The sequence below is a fragment of the Dryobates pubescens genome, chromosome 12 (assembly GCF_014839835.1).
Source record: "Dryobates pubescens isolate bDryPub1 chromosome 12, bDryPub1.pri, whole genome shotgun sequence".
NCBI classification, from domain to species: domain Eukaryota; kingdom Metazoa; phylum Chordata; class Aves; order Piciformes; family Picidae; genus Dryobates; species Dryobates pubescens.
In genome coordinates this window covers 8,273,753-8,288,554 of record NC_071623.1, presented here as the reverse complement: position 1 = coordinate 8,288,554, position 14,802 = coordinate 8,273,753, and the positions used below count along the sequence as shown (strand labels likewise).

The 14,802-nt window shown below is 44.4% G+C and overlaps 1 protein-coding gene across 1 annotated transcript in view; it reads left to right on the top strand.

Annotated features, from left to right (window-relative positions):
* Positions 1-9,724, top strand: part of APOO (apolipoprotein O) — a 29,596-nt gene extending 19,872 nt beyond the window's left edge. The window contains exon 8 of the mRNA XM_009900780.2: positions 9,561-9,724. Coding sequence (XP_009899082.2) covers positions 9,561-9,629 — 69 coding nt within the window. The 3' untranslated portion in view covers positions 9,630-9,724. The remainder of the gene's footprint in view (positions 1-9,560) is intronic.
* Positions 9,725-14,802: the final 5,078 nt, after the last annotated feature.

Here is a 14,802-nt window from a genome sequence, read left to right as displayed (position 1 = left end):
AATTTCTGTTCTAATATGATGGTGCCACTGTTTGCTGCTCCATTAAATGTTGCTATCTAGCCATAAAACCAGAGTTTAAAAGGATCTGCAGTTCTTAGGGGTTTAGCCATAGATAATGAGCTGTGTGGTTTCTTAACCTAACAGCCCTTGTCCAGGAAACTTTGGGTTAATCATTTCTCATCCAGAAGACTGCCAACAAAAATTTAGTTCTTTTGATCACAGAATGTTAGGGGTTGAAAGGGACCTTGAAAGGTCATCTAGGCCAACCCTACTGCCAGAGCATCAGCACCTAGAGTAGGTCACACAGGAACTCATCCAGGTGGGTTTTGAATGTTTCCAGAGAAGGAGGCTCCACAACCTCTCTGGGCAACTTGTTCCAGGGCTCTGACACCCTCACAGGGGAAAAATTTTTCCTTATGTTCATGTGGAACCTCCTGTGCTCCAGCTTGCACCTGCTTCTTGTCCTACCATTGGAAATTACTGAGCAGAGCCTGGCTCTGTCTTCATGACATTGCCTTTCACATCTTTATTAACATGAACAAGGTCACCCCTCAGGCATCTCTTCTCCAAGCTCAAGAGCCCCAGCTCCCTCAGCCTTTCCTCAGCAGGGAGATGTTCCACTGCCTTCAGTATCTTTGTGGCTCTATGCTGGACTCTTTCAAGCAGTTCCCTGAGGTCCTTCTTGACCTGAAGGGCCCAGAACTTAAAACAATATTCCAGATGTGACCTCACCTGGGCAGATTAGAGGGGGAGGAGGACCTCCCTTGCCCTACTAACCACACCCCAGGATGCCGTTTGCCTTCTCAGGCACAAGGGCAGACTTCTGCCTCATGATCATCCTCTGTCCACCAGGACTCCCAGGTCCTATTCCCCTATGCTGCTCACCAACAGGTCAGTCCCTAACCTATACTGGTCCCTGGGGTTATTCTTTCCCAGATGCAAGACTCTACACTTGTCCTTAGGAAATGCAGGTAGATAGTTCAGTGAAGCAGAGTGTAGAGACCAGACAACTGTGTGAGTTGATTAAATGTGTGCCAGGGAGAGCCTGTAAGGAGTTCAGGGATTTCTTTTTTTTAACATCTGCTTAAATAAAAGTTCAGGTCTGTAGGATAAATCTTCTGTGGTGGTGAATTCACATCTAAACTCACTGCATCTTTGATTCCTGATGTCTAGCATCTGTGCTTGTTCTGTGGCTACAAACTGCTGTCCTAGCTGCAGGCTGCTTCCCATCTCTTGTTTTAGTTGTTTAATGTAGCCTGGCAAACTAATAGTTGATTTGAAAGCAACTTTGAACCAGCAGAAAGTCTTGGTCTTTTTCTGTGGACCTCCTGGTTGAGCCATAGCTCACCAATGGTAACAGTTCATACTAGGTTGACAGTGAGGTAGAGCTTGTGGGTTGTTGTAAACTAGAAGTCCTATCTGACCAAAATATGGTGTTTTCAACCCTAGAGGCCTAAGATGTAAGGAAGGTGGGTAGCTACCTAGAGAGAGATGCTTTGGAGAGGCAGTTGAATGGACTGTAGGTATGGGACAGTTCTCTAAGTAGGTCTAATTGTGGGACTAGTTCCAAACAAGCTGGTTTGGAGGAATGCTCACATGTCCTGTTTGTTGCAGAGTCTTATGAGAGTAGAGACTTTCCTCAGTGGACATTCATCCTGTGCTGGCCTGAGGCACTTTACTGAATGCACTTGTCTGGGTCTTTGAATAAACAAAGGTCAGTCAATCGTGCTGTACCTTTCCTAAAACCTAGACTGTCTAAAAGTATCTCAAAAAAATAGGCAACATGAAAATATTTCAGAAAGACAAACTGACAGCATCAGTAAAAATTAGCTGAGCTTTTTATTTTATTGTGTCCCAGGCTTTCAAAAGGAAACACGTGGTTGTTATTGGAAGGCAAAAACTTCTGAAGCTTTCATCTTATTGTAAGGCTTATTCAAGCACTTGCCACCTCAGCAGAAAAACAAACGGCATGCAGAACTGCAGAGACCACTAAGTAAACTCACTTCTTTCTCTTCCTCACTTCTTTCTCTTCCTCACTTCTTTCTCTTCCTCACTTCTTTCTCTTCCTCACTTCTTTCTCTTCCTCACTTCTTTCTCTTCCTCACTTCTTTCTCTTCCTCACTTCTTTCTCTTCCTCACTTCTTTCTCTTCCTCACTTCTTTCTCTTCCTCACTTCTTTCTCTTCCTCACTTCTTTCTCTTCCTCACTTCTTTCTCTTCCTCACTTCTTTCTCTTCCTCACTTCTTTCTCTTCCTCACTTCTTTCTCTTCCTCACTTCTTTCTCTTCCTCACTTCTTTCTCTTCCTCACTTCTTTCTCTTCCTCACTTCTTTCTCTTCCTCACTTCTTTCTCTTCCTCACTTCTTTCTCTTCCTCACTTCTTTCTCTTCCTCACTTCTTTCTCTTCCTCACTTCTTTCTCTTCCTCACTTCTTTCTCTTCCTCACTTCTTTCTCTTCCTCACTTCTTTCTCTTCCTCACTTCTTTCTCTTCCTCACTTCTTTCTCTTCCTCACTTCTTTCTCTTCCTCACTTCTTTCTCTTCCTCACTTCTTTCTCTTCCTCACTTCTTTCTCTTCCTCACTTCTTTCTCTTCCTCACTTCTTTCTCTTCCTCACTTCTTTCTCTTCCTCACTTCTTTCTCTTCCTCACTTCTTTCTCTTCCTCACTTCTTTCTCTTCCTCACTTCTTTCTCTTCCTCACTTCTTTCTCTTCCTCACTTCTTTCTCTTCCTCACTTCTTTCTCTTCCTCACTTCTTTCTCTTCCTCCTTTCAAAATCTTAGTTGCCAAAACATGTTATTTGCCCAAGGAGTTGATTAGTTTACTCCTAAAGTTCATCTGATCATAAAATCATAGAATGGCCTGGGTTGGTAGGGACCTCCAAAGGTCATCGAGTCCAACCCCCTCTGCAGTCAGCAGGGACATCCTCAACTGGATCAGGTTGCCCAGAGCCCTGTTGAGTCTCACCTCGAATATCTATGGGAATGGGGCCCCAACCACCTCCCTGGGCAACCTGTTCCAGTGTTCCACCACCCTCATAGTAAGGAACCTGTTCCTAAAAGGAACAATATCATTCACATAGTGTTAGTGTTAACTGTTGCTGTTTAACTTGGTGGATTAGGCAAAGTACAAAAATCCTGTGTCAAATAAGGAAGCTCTAGGCACTTGATGGAATTGTCTGCATTTCAGATGTGATCTTTCACACTGCAGCATGCATCCCTCATTGTTTCTTTGCCCTCTGAAGTTGTTCAAAAGAGGGTATTGTCTCCATGGTGTCTAGAGAAGCTGAATAGCACTTGTGGAAAGTCACATGCTTTTGAAGTCACACCAAATCACAGAATATTAATTGTAGAATCATAGAATCAATAAGGTTGGAAAAGACCTCAAAGATCATCAAGTCCAACCTGTCACCCAAGACCTCATGACTACTAAACCCTGGCACCAAGTGCCACATCCAAGCCTTGTTTGAACACCTCCAGGGATGGTGACTCCACCGCCTCCCTGGGCAGCACATTCCAATGGCGAACGACTCTCTCTGTGAAGAACTTTCTCCTCACCTCCAACCTAAACCTCCCCTGGCACAGCTTGAGACTGTGTCCCCTTGTTCTGGTGCTGGTTGCCTGGGAGAAGAGACCAACCCCCTTCTGGCTACAACCTCCCTTCAGGTAGTTGTAAACAGCAATAAGGTCTCCCTGAGCCTCCTCTTCTCCAGGCTAAACAATCCCAGCTCCCTCAGCCTCTCCTTGTAGGGCTTGTGCTCGAGGCCTCTCACCAGCCTCATTACCTTCTCTGGACATGTTCAAGAGTCTCAATATGCTTCTTAAATTGAGGGACCCAGAACTGGACACAGGACTCCAAGTGTGGCCTAACCAGTGCTGAGTACAGGGGCACAATGACTTTCCTGCTCCTGCTGGCCACACTATTTTTGATGCAGGCCATAGGGACCTCAAAAGATACCTAGAACAGCCCCTCTGCCAGAGCAGGAGCACCTAGAGTAGGTCACAGAGGAGCTCATCCAGGTGGGTTTTCCATATCGCCAGAGAAGACTTCACAACCTCTCTGGGCAGCCTGTTCCAGAGCTCTGGCACCCTCACAGTGAAAGTTTTTTCTTATGTTCCCATGTTACTGGAATGTGGACTGAATTGTTAGGTCCACCAAATAGGTATCAGCTTCAGCTGTATTTTTATTGGCACTTTTTGCTGATACAGAAGTGTCACAGAAGAAAATAAATGCTTCTCTCATGTAGAAAAAATGGCATTCTAGGATAGATTCTTGGACTCCTCTCTTAATTTGACAGCTGTATATTGGGCTGGTTTTTGTATATTTATTTCTTACTGTTGTACTAGGCAGCTAGAAGGCAAACAGAAATGTTGTTTTTGAGTTGTTGTTATAGCAGATGTATTCCATTTCATGAATCCATGCCAGAGCAAAAGATGTTATTTTTGTTGTTTGTGTGACACTCACTCTAGCATTTTGCTGTTGCTACACAAAGGATTCTTGCAAATGGGCAGGCAGATGGGTGGCTCTTCTTGGCTTGTGTTAATTTGTTGTGCTGCTCATAATTTGTTTGATAGTCATAGGTATCACAGCTGTGCATAGCTTGGTGTTTGTGCAGCAATATGTCATTCAAATAGACGTGGTGTGTTCATTTTCTGAAGGTTGTGTAAAACAAAAACCAGTGCCAAACTGAGGTCATAGGAACTGATATCCTCAAGTTCTGCCAAAAAAGATGAATTCCAGGACCTTCTGCTGCTACATTTCAAAACACTGTTGGTGGAGTCCCTCCATACAGCAAGTCAGTTTGATAAGGTTTTGAATATACTGTTTACAGAGTAGCATTCTGGTCAGAGAATCATACCTGATGTGACTTATCTCCAAAGGTCATCTAGTCCAACCCTCCTGCAATGAGCAGGGACATCCTCTACTAGATCAGCTTGCTCAGAGTCCCATCAAGCCTGACCTTGAATGTCTTCAAGGATGGGGCCTCCACTACCTCCCTAGGCAGCCTGTTGCAGTGTTCCACCACCCTCACAGTAAAGAATTTGTCCCTAACATCCAATCTAAATCTACTCTAATTTCAAGCTATTGTTGCTTGTCCTATTGCTACATGCCCCTGTAAACAGTTCCTCCACAGATTTCTTGTTGGCCTCCTTCAGGTTCTGGAAGGCTGCTCTAAGGTCTCCTGGAGCCTTCTCCACACTGCACAACATCGACTCTCAGCCTGTCTTCACAGGAGAGGTGTTCCAGCCATCTGATCATTTCTGTGACCCTCCTGGACCCACTCCATCAGGTCCATGTCCTTCTTGTGGTGAGGGCTCCAGAGCTGTTCACGTTCCTCTTTCAAGTCCAACGCTTTCTTCCTGCCAAAGGGAGGTTTTGTAATTCTGATCTTAGCATTCACCAGTGGAAGTCTGATAGCTCTAGTGTATGAGGAGTCCTTTTACTTCCAATGTTATCTTTAATATTACTTCAAATAATGTTATTTTTGTTTGTTTCTTTTTTTAACTCTCTAGAATCCCACTCTATTGAACACTTTACTCATGAATCTTTCATTTTCACAGGATGTTAGGGATTCAAAGTGACCTCTGGAGATCATCAAGTCCAACCCCCTGCCAGAGCAGGACCATAGAATCTAGCACAGGTCACACAGGAACACATTCAGACTGGTCTGGAAAGTCTCCAGAGAAAGAGACTCAACAACCTCTCTGGGCAGCCTGTTCCAGTGCTCTGTGACCTTTGCAGTCAAGAAGTTCTTCCTCATGTTGAGGTGAAGCTTCCTGTGCTGTGGTTTCCATCCATTGCCCCTTGTCCTATCACAGTCACAAGCGAGCAGAGGCTGTCCCTTCCTTCCTGACTCTCAGCCATTAGATATTTATAGACATTTAGATCCCCTCTCAGTCTTCTCCTCTCCAGACTAAACAGCCCCAGGGCTCTCAGCCTTTCCTCATCAGGCAGTGCTCCAGTCCCTTCAGCATCCTTGTAGCCCTCTGTTGGACTCTCTCCAGTAGATCCCTCTCCTTCTTGAACTGGGAAGCCTGGAACCGGATGCAGTATTCCAGGTGAGGCCTCACTAGGGCAGAGTAGAGGGGGAGGAGAATCTCCCTTGATTCCTTTTCAGTCATCTTTCAGTGGAATCTGTCAGAGGCATAAGAACGCGAAATATTTCCCCTTCTGCTGGGGGACAGAGGTCTAATGTGTCTGTCCAGAGATACTGTGGAGTGGTTGTTTTGAACCAGAAAGTAGAAAGTCCATCTTGAATACGTGCCTGCTTCTAATTATGAGAGGGCATTGTGACACAGAGGAAGTCTGTCTTCTGGGTCATTGATCTAAATACATTTTTTGCTTCTGAATTGGTGCTGATTGTGACTAGAGGACTTTGACACTCATCTGTAAAATGATATGTCTGTATTTCCTTTGCCAGCCCTTCTCTCTCTGCCTGTGTTACTGCTTGGTCAGCCTCACTCAGGCTCACTTTTCCTTAGTGTCACATGCAGAGTGGATGGAGTTCAAAACTCTTTAATTGCTAATTCAGCAAATGAGTTTGTGTGAGGAATGACAGTTTAGCAGTGGGCTGGTTTCACTGAAATAAATCATGCTTAATAGATCTGGTGAGGACAAGCCCTGTGGTGAGATCTACTGAGCTCATCAGAAACTGAGGGAGGAGCTGAGCAAGCCCCCTGGTTTTCTGTACATCTATTTCTGTGTGTTGCTTTGGATTGGTTTTCCTCTTTCAGCCCCCATCTGCCCTCCCCCAAAAAAATTACCTGGGTGGTATTTTCTTCTTACAAGTTAAAACAAACAAATGGCAAAAGTCTGTGTGAACAATTTATTTTTAGTTCATTTGTTCAGAATTGAGTAATCCCTGAGATGAGGCATTGTGAGTCAGATTCTCTTCATTGTAAATGGTAGTAAAACGTTGTCATTTACAAGTTCCTGCGCAGGAAGATCGTAGATTGTTGCTTTGAAATGGGTGTGGTGGGGATCAGAACAAAATAGGGTTTTGAAAGGAAGAGTAACCTTTTAAAGGTCTTGCTAGACATGTTTTGAGTAAGAAATTTAAGAATTCCCTTCGTAATTGAATCTCTGTCTCCAGTGCAGCATATGCAGAGTCTTATAGCCTTGGTGCCTTATTCATAGAATGATACAACCACAGAATGGTTTGAGTTGAAAGGGACCTCCAAACGTCATCTAGTCCATCCCCCCCTGCAGCCAGCAGGGACGTCCTCCACTAGATGAGGTTGCCCAGAGTCTTATTGAGACTGACCTTGGAGATCTCCAGGGATGGGGCCTCAACTACCTCCCTGGGCAACCAGTTCCACTGTTCCACCACCCTCATGGTAAATCACTTGTTCCTAACATCCAATCTAAATCTCCTCTAATTTTAAACCATTGCCCCTCTTCCTGTCACTGCAGGCCTTTGTAAACAGTCCCTCTGCAGCCTTCTCATAGCCCCCTTCAGGTACTGGCAGGGCACTATTAGGTCTCCCTGGAACATTCTCTTCTCCAGGCTGAACAACCCCAGCTCCCTCAGTAGTATCAGAGGTGCTCCAGCCCCCTGATTATCTTCGTGGCCTCCTCTGGATCTGCTCCATGAGGTCCATGTCCTTCCTGTGTTGAGGGCTTCAGAGCTGGATGCAGCACTCCAGGTGAAGCCTCACCAGAGCAGAGCAAAGTGGCAGAGTCACAGTATCACACAGTATCACAGTAACTAAGGTTGGAAGAGACCCCAAGGATCATCAAGTCCAACCTGTTCCAACAGACCCCACAACTAGACCATAGCACCAAGCGCCACGTCCAATCTCCCCTTGAACACCTCCAGGGACGGCGACTCCACCACCTCCCTGGGCAGCCCATTCCAATGACGAATGACTCGCTCAGTGAAGAACTTTTTCCTCACCTCGAGTCTAAACCTCCCCTGGCACAGCTTGAGACTGTGTCCCCTTGTTCTGGTGCTGGTTGCCTGGGAGAAGAGACCAACCCCCTCCTGTCTACAACCACCTTTCAGGTAGTTGTAGAGGGCAATGAGGTCGCCTCTGATCCTTCTCTTCTCCAGGCTAAACAATCCCAGCTCCCTCAGCCTCTCCTCATAGGGCTTGTGCTCAAGGCCTCTCACCAGCCTTGTTGCCCTTCTCTGGACACGTTCAAGTGTCTCGATGTCCTTCCTAAACTGAGGGGCCCAGAACTGGACACCTCTCTCCATGTGCTGGTCACACTTCTTTTGGTGCAGCCCAGGATGCCACTGACCTTTCGGTGAAGTTCTACACAGAGAGAGTGATTGCCCATTGGAATGGGCTGCCCGGGGAGGTGGTAGAGTCGCCGTTACTGGAGGTGTTCAGGAGGAGACTTGATAAGGTGCTTGGTTGCATGGTTTAGTTGATTAGGTGGTGTTGGATGATAGGTTGGATGTGATGAGCTTGAAGGTCTCTTCCAACCTGGTTTATTCTATTCTCACACTGTTGGCTCATGTCCAGCTTCTCATCCCATTCATAGTACTTAATTGATGCCAGAGCATACATACAACTCATCATGTTAAATATTTGTGTTTCCCGGTCTCTTCTGGCTTCATTTACTCCATTGTCCATCCATATTGGTAAAAGTATGTGTGTTTTTAGATAAAAAGAAAATGCAATTTAATTTTATACATAGCATTTAAGAATAATTGAGATTGAGTGTGACCCCTGATCATTTCATCCAACCTCTTGTTCAAAGCCGAGACAGCTTCCGAGATAGATTTGGTGTCTCAGACCAAGTGCAGTCAAGTGCTGGATGGAGATTCAGAGAGTTCCCTGGAAAACCTGTCCAGTGCTTGACCAGTGGTGTGCTACTGGGTTTTTTTTACTCCCCACTTTTAGATTTAAGAGAAATTTGCCATAGTCATGCATCCTCGGCTCAGTGTCCTTCTGATACAAACTTTTGAGAAGGTAAATGCCTATTAAAGAGCTGGGGATACGAATTAGGTTTTCCTTTTACCTGGTCTTCTCCACATGGAGCCCATATGTCTGAGCTTGTCCTTCTGTGTCCTGTGCTTCAATCTCCTAGCCACATGTATGGCACTTTAAGTATTTTGTTTTTAATTGATATCTATTTAAAACTATAATCAAATGTCTGTTGGTTCTAGCATAGTTGGCAAATAGATGGAGCAGACACTCTAACAAAGCCTCCCTTTGTTCTTTGATTTCTGTTATTTATTTCAGGGAAAGTGTGAAAACCCTCTCTCAAAGGATATGGACTAAAAGAGACCTATTGTATAAATCCACACAGAATTCAGAGAATGCAAAATAGCAACTCCTCTGTGGGAATTCATCCTGTGTTATTAGTGCAGACAAAAATGAGTCAATTAAAGCATTTCTGTTGAACTGCTTGTTCTTTCAAATGCTTTAATTGCTCAGGAAGACTGAAATCTAGAAACCCTTTGGGAGAAAAAGATCATATTTGAGTCTGTGTTACTGCATTAGGCTCATCAACCACTTGATTTTGCAAGAAGTTTTTGTTTCAGCTTTTGAAGAGGTTTTCTGTTCTGGAAAAAAACATTCAGTCTTGTGCATATTTTTCCCTCCTCCAGGGTGATGCAGATGGTGAGAAGCGCCTGGATATCCACACTGCTTCAAATGAAGAGCGGGCCCGGAAGTAGAGCACCACATCATTGGCGTTAAACAGGTAAAGGATGAAGGCTGATAATAATGTGGGGCTTTAGCAGCAAAATAACCTGGAGAAGCTGAATATTTGCAATTTTGACTTGCAGTATCTTCTTCATGTTGATGAAGAAGAGTGAAAGACAGGGTTTAATTTTTATTGGTATTTCACAGAATCACAGTATGTTAGGCGTTGGAAGGGACCTAAAAAGCTCATCCCATCCAACCCCCCTGCCAGAGCAGGAGTACCTAAAGCAGGTCACACAGGAACACATCCAGGAGTTTAGTGCAACATACCAGATACTGGCTGCCCTGTTAGCAGTTGATGGAGGCTTTCTTTTCTGGAAGTGGTTTCTAGTTGCTTGTTTTTTCCCTATATTATTTTCACATGATCTTAAAGGTTTATATTTTTCATCAGAAAGCGATCCTAGCATTATAAGAGACTCCTCATTATTTTTATATGTAGTGTTCTGTTTACCAGAAAAAATATCTTCTGTTTTCCTGACAACTGTAAAGAGAGCCCTGATTTAGAAAACTGCACCATTTTTTTCCCCATGTGTTATCAGCAGTCAGACGAGGTGGAATGCACACATCTGCTGAGGAGCAGCATTCCACTGTTACGTCACCAGCTTTAGAAGCAAAGCTATCTTCTAATGCTCTATTTCCCTTAATGTATTTTCAATTGAGGTTTAATAAGACCAAGTACTGGGTCTTGCACTTTGGTCACTACAACCCCAAGCAATGCTACAGGCTTGGGGCAGAGTGGCTGGAAAGCAGCCTGGTGGAAAAGGATCTGGGTGTGCTGGTGGACAGCTGAGCATGAGCCAGCCGATTGCCCAGGTAGCCTAGAAGGCAAATGTCATCCTGGCCTGGATGAAAACCAGTGTGGCCAGCAGGAGTGGAGAAGTGATGGTGCCCCTGTACTTGGCCCTGGTGAGGCCACAGCTTGAGTACTGGGTTTGATTCTGGGTGCCACAGGATGGAAAAGACATTGGAGCTGCTGGGGTGTGACTAGATAAAAGCCACCAGGCTGCTGCGGGCTTTGGAGGGCATCATGTGAAGAGTGGCTGAAGGAGCTGGGGTTGTGTAGTTTGGAGAAGAGAAGGCTGAGAGAAGATCTTACTTGTCTCTACAACTGGTGAGGTTGGTGTTGGGCTCTTCTCCCAAGTAACCAGTGATAGGATGAGAAGCAATGGGTTGAAGTTGTGCCAGGGGAGGTTTAGATAAGACATTAGGAAAAACTTCTTTCCTGAGAGAGTGGTGAGGGGTTGGAACAGGCTGCCCAGGGAGGTGATGGAGTCACCATCCCTGGAGGTGTTCAAGCAGCTGTAGATGTGGTGCTTCAGGACATGGTTTGGTGGTTATGGTAATTGGGTTATGGTTGGACATGATCTTAAAGGTCTTTTCCAGCCTTAGTGATTCTGTTCTATTCTAATTGCTGTAGCTAATTCTCACGAAGGCAACAAGGCATGTTGTCTGGCTGATTTACTTGGAATATATCCGTTTTTCCTTCAGATACATGAATATAAAGTCTTAAAGAGTATTTGTTTTCCCAGCATTGTATAAAACAGCCACTTAAATCCAATTAAAACAAACAAACAAGAACAATTTTGCTTTGAGTAAAGATACCCAAGAGCACTAAGAGAGAAAAAAGCTCTAAAATTCCCTAAAATACTGTACTTACTATGAACTAGGACAGAGCTACTAAATGATAAAAAGCCAGGAAAATGGAACTTTTTGTGTATTTGGGACATTCCAAAGGTTCATTCCAAACAGAAACCTGTAAATAGCCTTTATCTTCTGTTAGCATTTCATACTATGTGAAAATAATTTCTGGTGGGTCATCATTCACATTTAAAGATGCAGGTGCTCCTTGCTTAAGGCATATTTTCTTTTTAGGCAGGGTTGGGTGGAAAGAAAGGAACAAAAGCTGTGAGAAAGACATTCTAAAGTTATCCAGACCCTTTGTGCAAAGGATTTTGATTATAAATACAGTTATGCTATATAAGCAAGCTTTGAGGAAAAGCTAAACTAACAGCTCGTCTGTTTTGCATTCTGGCTTGGCTCAGCAATGGTGTGACCAGCAGCAGTAGGGCAGTCACCTTGTACTCGGCATTGCTGAGGCCACACCTTCAGTGCTGTGTTCAGTTTTGGGCACCTCTGTACAAAAAGGACATTGAGGGGCTGGAGAGGGTGCAGAGAAGAGCAACTAAGCTGGTGAAGGGCCTAGAGAATGAGCATGATGAAGAGCAACTGAGGCAAGTGGTACTGCTTGGTGTGAGGAAGAGGAGGCTGAGGGGAGACCTTATTGCCCTTTACAACTGCCTGAAAGGACAATGTAGAGAGGTAGGTGCTGGTCTCTCCTCACAGGTAATTGGGGATAGAACAAGAGGGAAGGGCTTCAAGCTGCACCAGCAGAGGTTTAGGCTATTAGGAAACACTTTCTCACTGCAAGAGTGGTCAAGCATAGGAGCAGGCTGCACAGGGAGATGCTGGAGTCACCATCCCTGGATGTGTTTAAAGGTCATTTAGGTGTGGTGCTCAGTGATACGGTTTAGTGGTGAACTGGGTAGGGTAGGGTTAATGGTTGGTCCTGATGATCTCTGAATGATTCTGTTCTACTGTCTGGCTTTTTAATAAGTGAAGGTAATTGCTCAGGTGCTTAAAGTGCCTGGGTGCTGCTGGCTTTGAAATCTGCTGTCTTTTCCACGTGTTGTTTCTGGAGGAGATACATAAATGAAACCAGTTACTGGAGTTTTTGACCTAGGGTAACCAGATGGTGGAAGTTCGGTTCAGTCTCCATTTCCAGCTGTTCTAAGGGGGTGGCAGTTTATTACTTCTGTCTGAAATCAAATCCAGTTATTTAATTCCAGATGTGGTGTTGAATTTTGGGTGATTCCAAAGGTTGGAGAAGGCTGCTATGATCTTTGAGAAAATATATTTGTTTATTCTGAATGAGATCAGTGCTGAAAGGTTCACTGTATTTTCAACTGTTGACAACAATCCTAGCTGAACCTGGTTACTAAAATTAATCCAGTTGCATTTTCCTCAGAAAGATTTGCCACAGCATGGGTCTCTGAATTGTTGAGTGGTCAGCCAAGGACAAATTAATTCTTGGGCTAGGGACTTGAACATCTTTCTTCATTCCAAGAAACAGCAACATGCACCTCCTTTATTACAGTATGTTTGTCATCAATAATTACATGCAAACTACATCTCAAGCCACATCTCATTGTGGGAGAAGTAAGCATTAACTTTATCCAGCTGTTGAGCTGAACAGTTGCATGGAAGTGACATGGCTCTGTGTTTTTCCATGAAGACGGCTGCAGCACGTTTCATTTTCACTCTCTTCAGGTTCTATGTTTATGTAATTCTTCTTCTTTGAGTTAAATTACCCTAGCTTTACACCAGAGCATGTGAGATTATGGAACAAAAAGGCACTTGATGGGAATTAAGAAGAACACTTACTGAGAGAGATGGTTTCACAGATTCACAGAATGTTAGCAGTTGGAAAGGACCTTGAAAGATCAGCCAGTCCAACTACTCTGCCAGAGCAGGAGCACTTAGAGCAGATCACTCCACACCCCACCTGGGCAGCCTGCTCCAGTGTTCTTTCACCCTCACAGTGAAAAATTTTGCCTCGTGTTCACATGGAACTTCCTATGCCTCAACTTCCACCCGTTGTCCCTTGTGCTGTCATTGGGCATCACTGAGCAGAGCCTGGCTCCATCCTCTTGGCACTCACCCTTTACATCTTTATAAACATGAATGAGGTCACCCCTCAGTCTCCTCTTCTCCAAGCTAAAGAGCCTCAGCTCCCTCAGTCTCTCCTCGTAAGGAAGATGTTCTACTCCCTTAATTGGTTTTGTGGCTCTGTGCTGGACTTTTTCAAGCAGTTCCCTGAAGTGTGTCTTGAACTAGGTTGGGGCCCAGAACTGGACACAGTATTCCAGATGTGGCTTCAGCAGGGCAGAGTAGAGGGGGAGGAAAACCTCTCTTGACCTACTAATGACAGCCATTCTAATCCACCCCTTTGTGGCCACAAGAGCACATTGCTGGCTCATGGTCAACCTTCCATCCATTAGGACCTTCAGGTCCTTTTCCCCTTCACTGCTCTCCAACAGGTTAGTCCCCAACCTATACTGATCCATGGGGTTGTTCTTTCTCAGGTGCAAGACTCTACACTTGCCCTTGTTGGTTAGTTAGCCTGGACTTCAGTTGGTGTTATGTTGCTGTGAAGTGTTGTTTCAAAGAATCACTGAAAGTTAGGGGTTGGAAAGGACTTGCAACCATCAAGTCCAACCCCTCTGCCAAAGGATCACCTTTATTTTTGTTATGTTTACAGTCAGTTGAACTATAGGAACTGAGTTCTCTAGGGCAGACATAATCATCAGTGCTCTAGTGTGATAGATATTTATATCTTTGCTAGAAGTAAATTTGTGTGGAGAATGTCTTTCAAATAGATTTTGATCAGCTTGCCACATCAAAAGAAAAAAGTTTGAGTTGCACTTTGACATCAGGAAGAAAAGGCTTGTGATATTTATTTGTGCTTTCTCCCTCCTTCCTTCTCCCCTTTTTCCTCTATCCCTTTTTTGTTTTTTTGTTTGTTATAGGTGAATTAAAAAAACCCTAGATTTGAGCAACAGTTTCCCAAGAAAAAGAGGGAAAACCTCCTGAATCCATTTTGGTTTTGAATGTAACTGATCTGCCTTCTGCCTCAGGAAAGACTGATGGTGTGCTGCTTGGGCATTTGGTATGGAATCTGTGAAAGGACAGTCTGTATTTTGGGTCAGTCTTTGAGATCTTGTCCTCAGTTCTGCAGTGGGACTCTGCTGCTGCTTGTCTCATTGTAGGATCAGCATTGCAAGTAGCAAGTCTCGGATCCCTCAGCCTCTTGTCATTATTTATATACAAAATAAAACTCCCGTTACACAAAATGGGCCTGTGGGGGTTTTTTCCCCCTCTCCTCCTGTCTTCTTTAAACTCATGCATGTGACACTTGCACAATCTGTAATGGGTTCTGGAGATGCTGTTGACAATGCCTGTATTTTTTTAACAGTGAGGAAAAGCTTAACTAGGAGCATGATGTTTTGGCTGACATTAGCTAATAGAATTATGCCTGAGAACAATTACAATGACTCTTGTGTTTTGTCTGAGTCTCCCCCTCCTTTC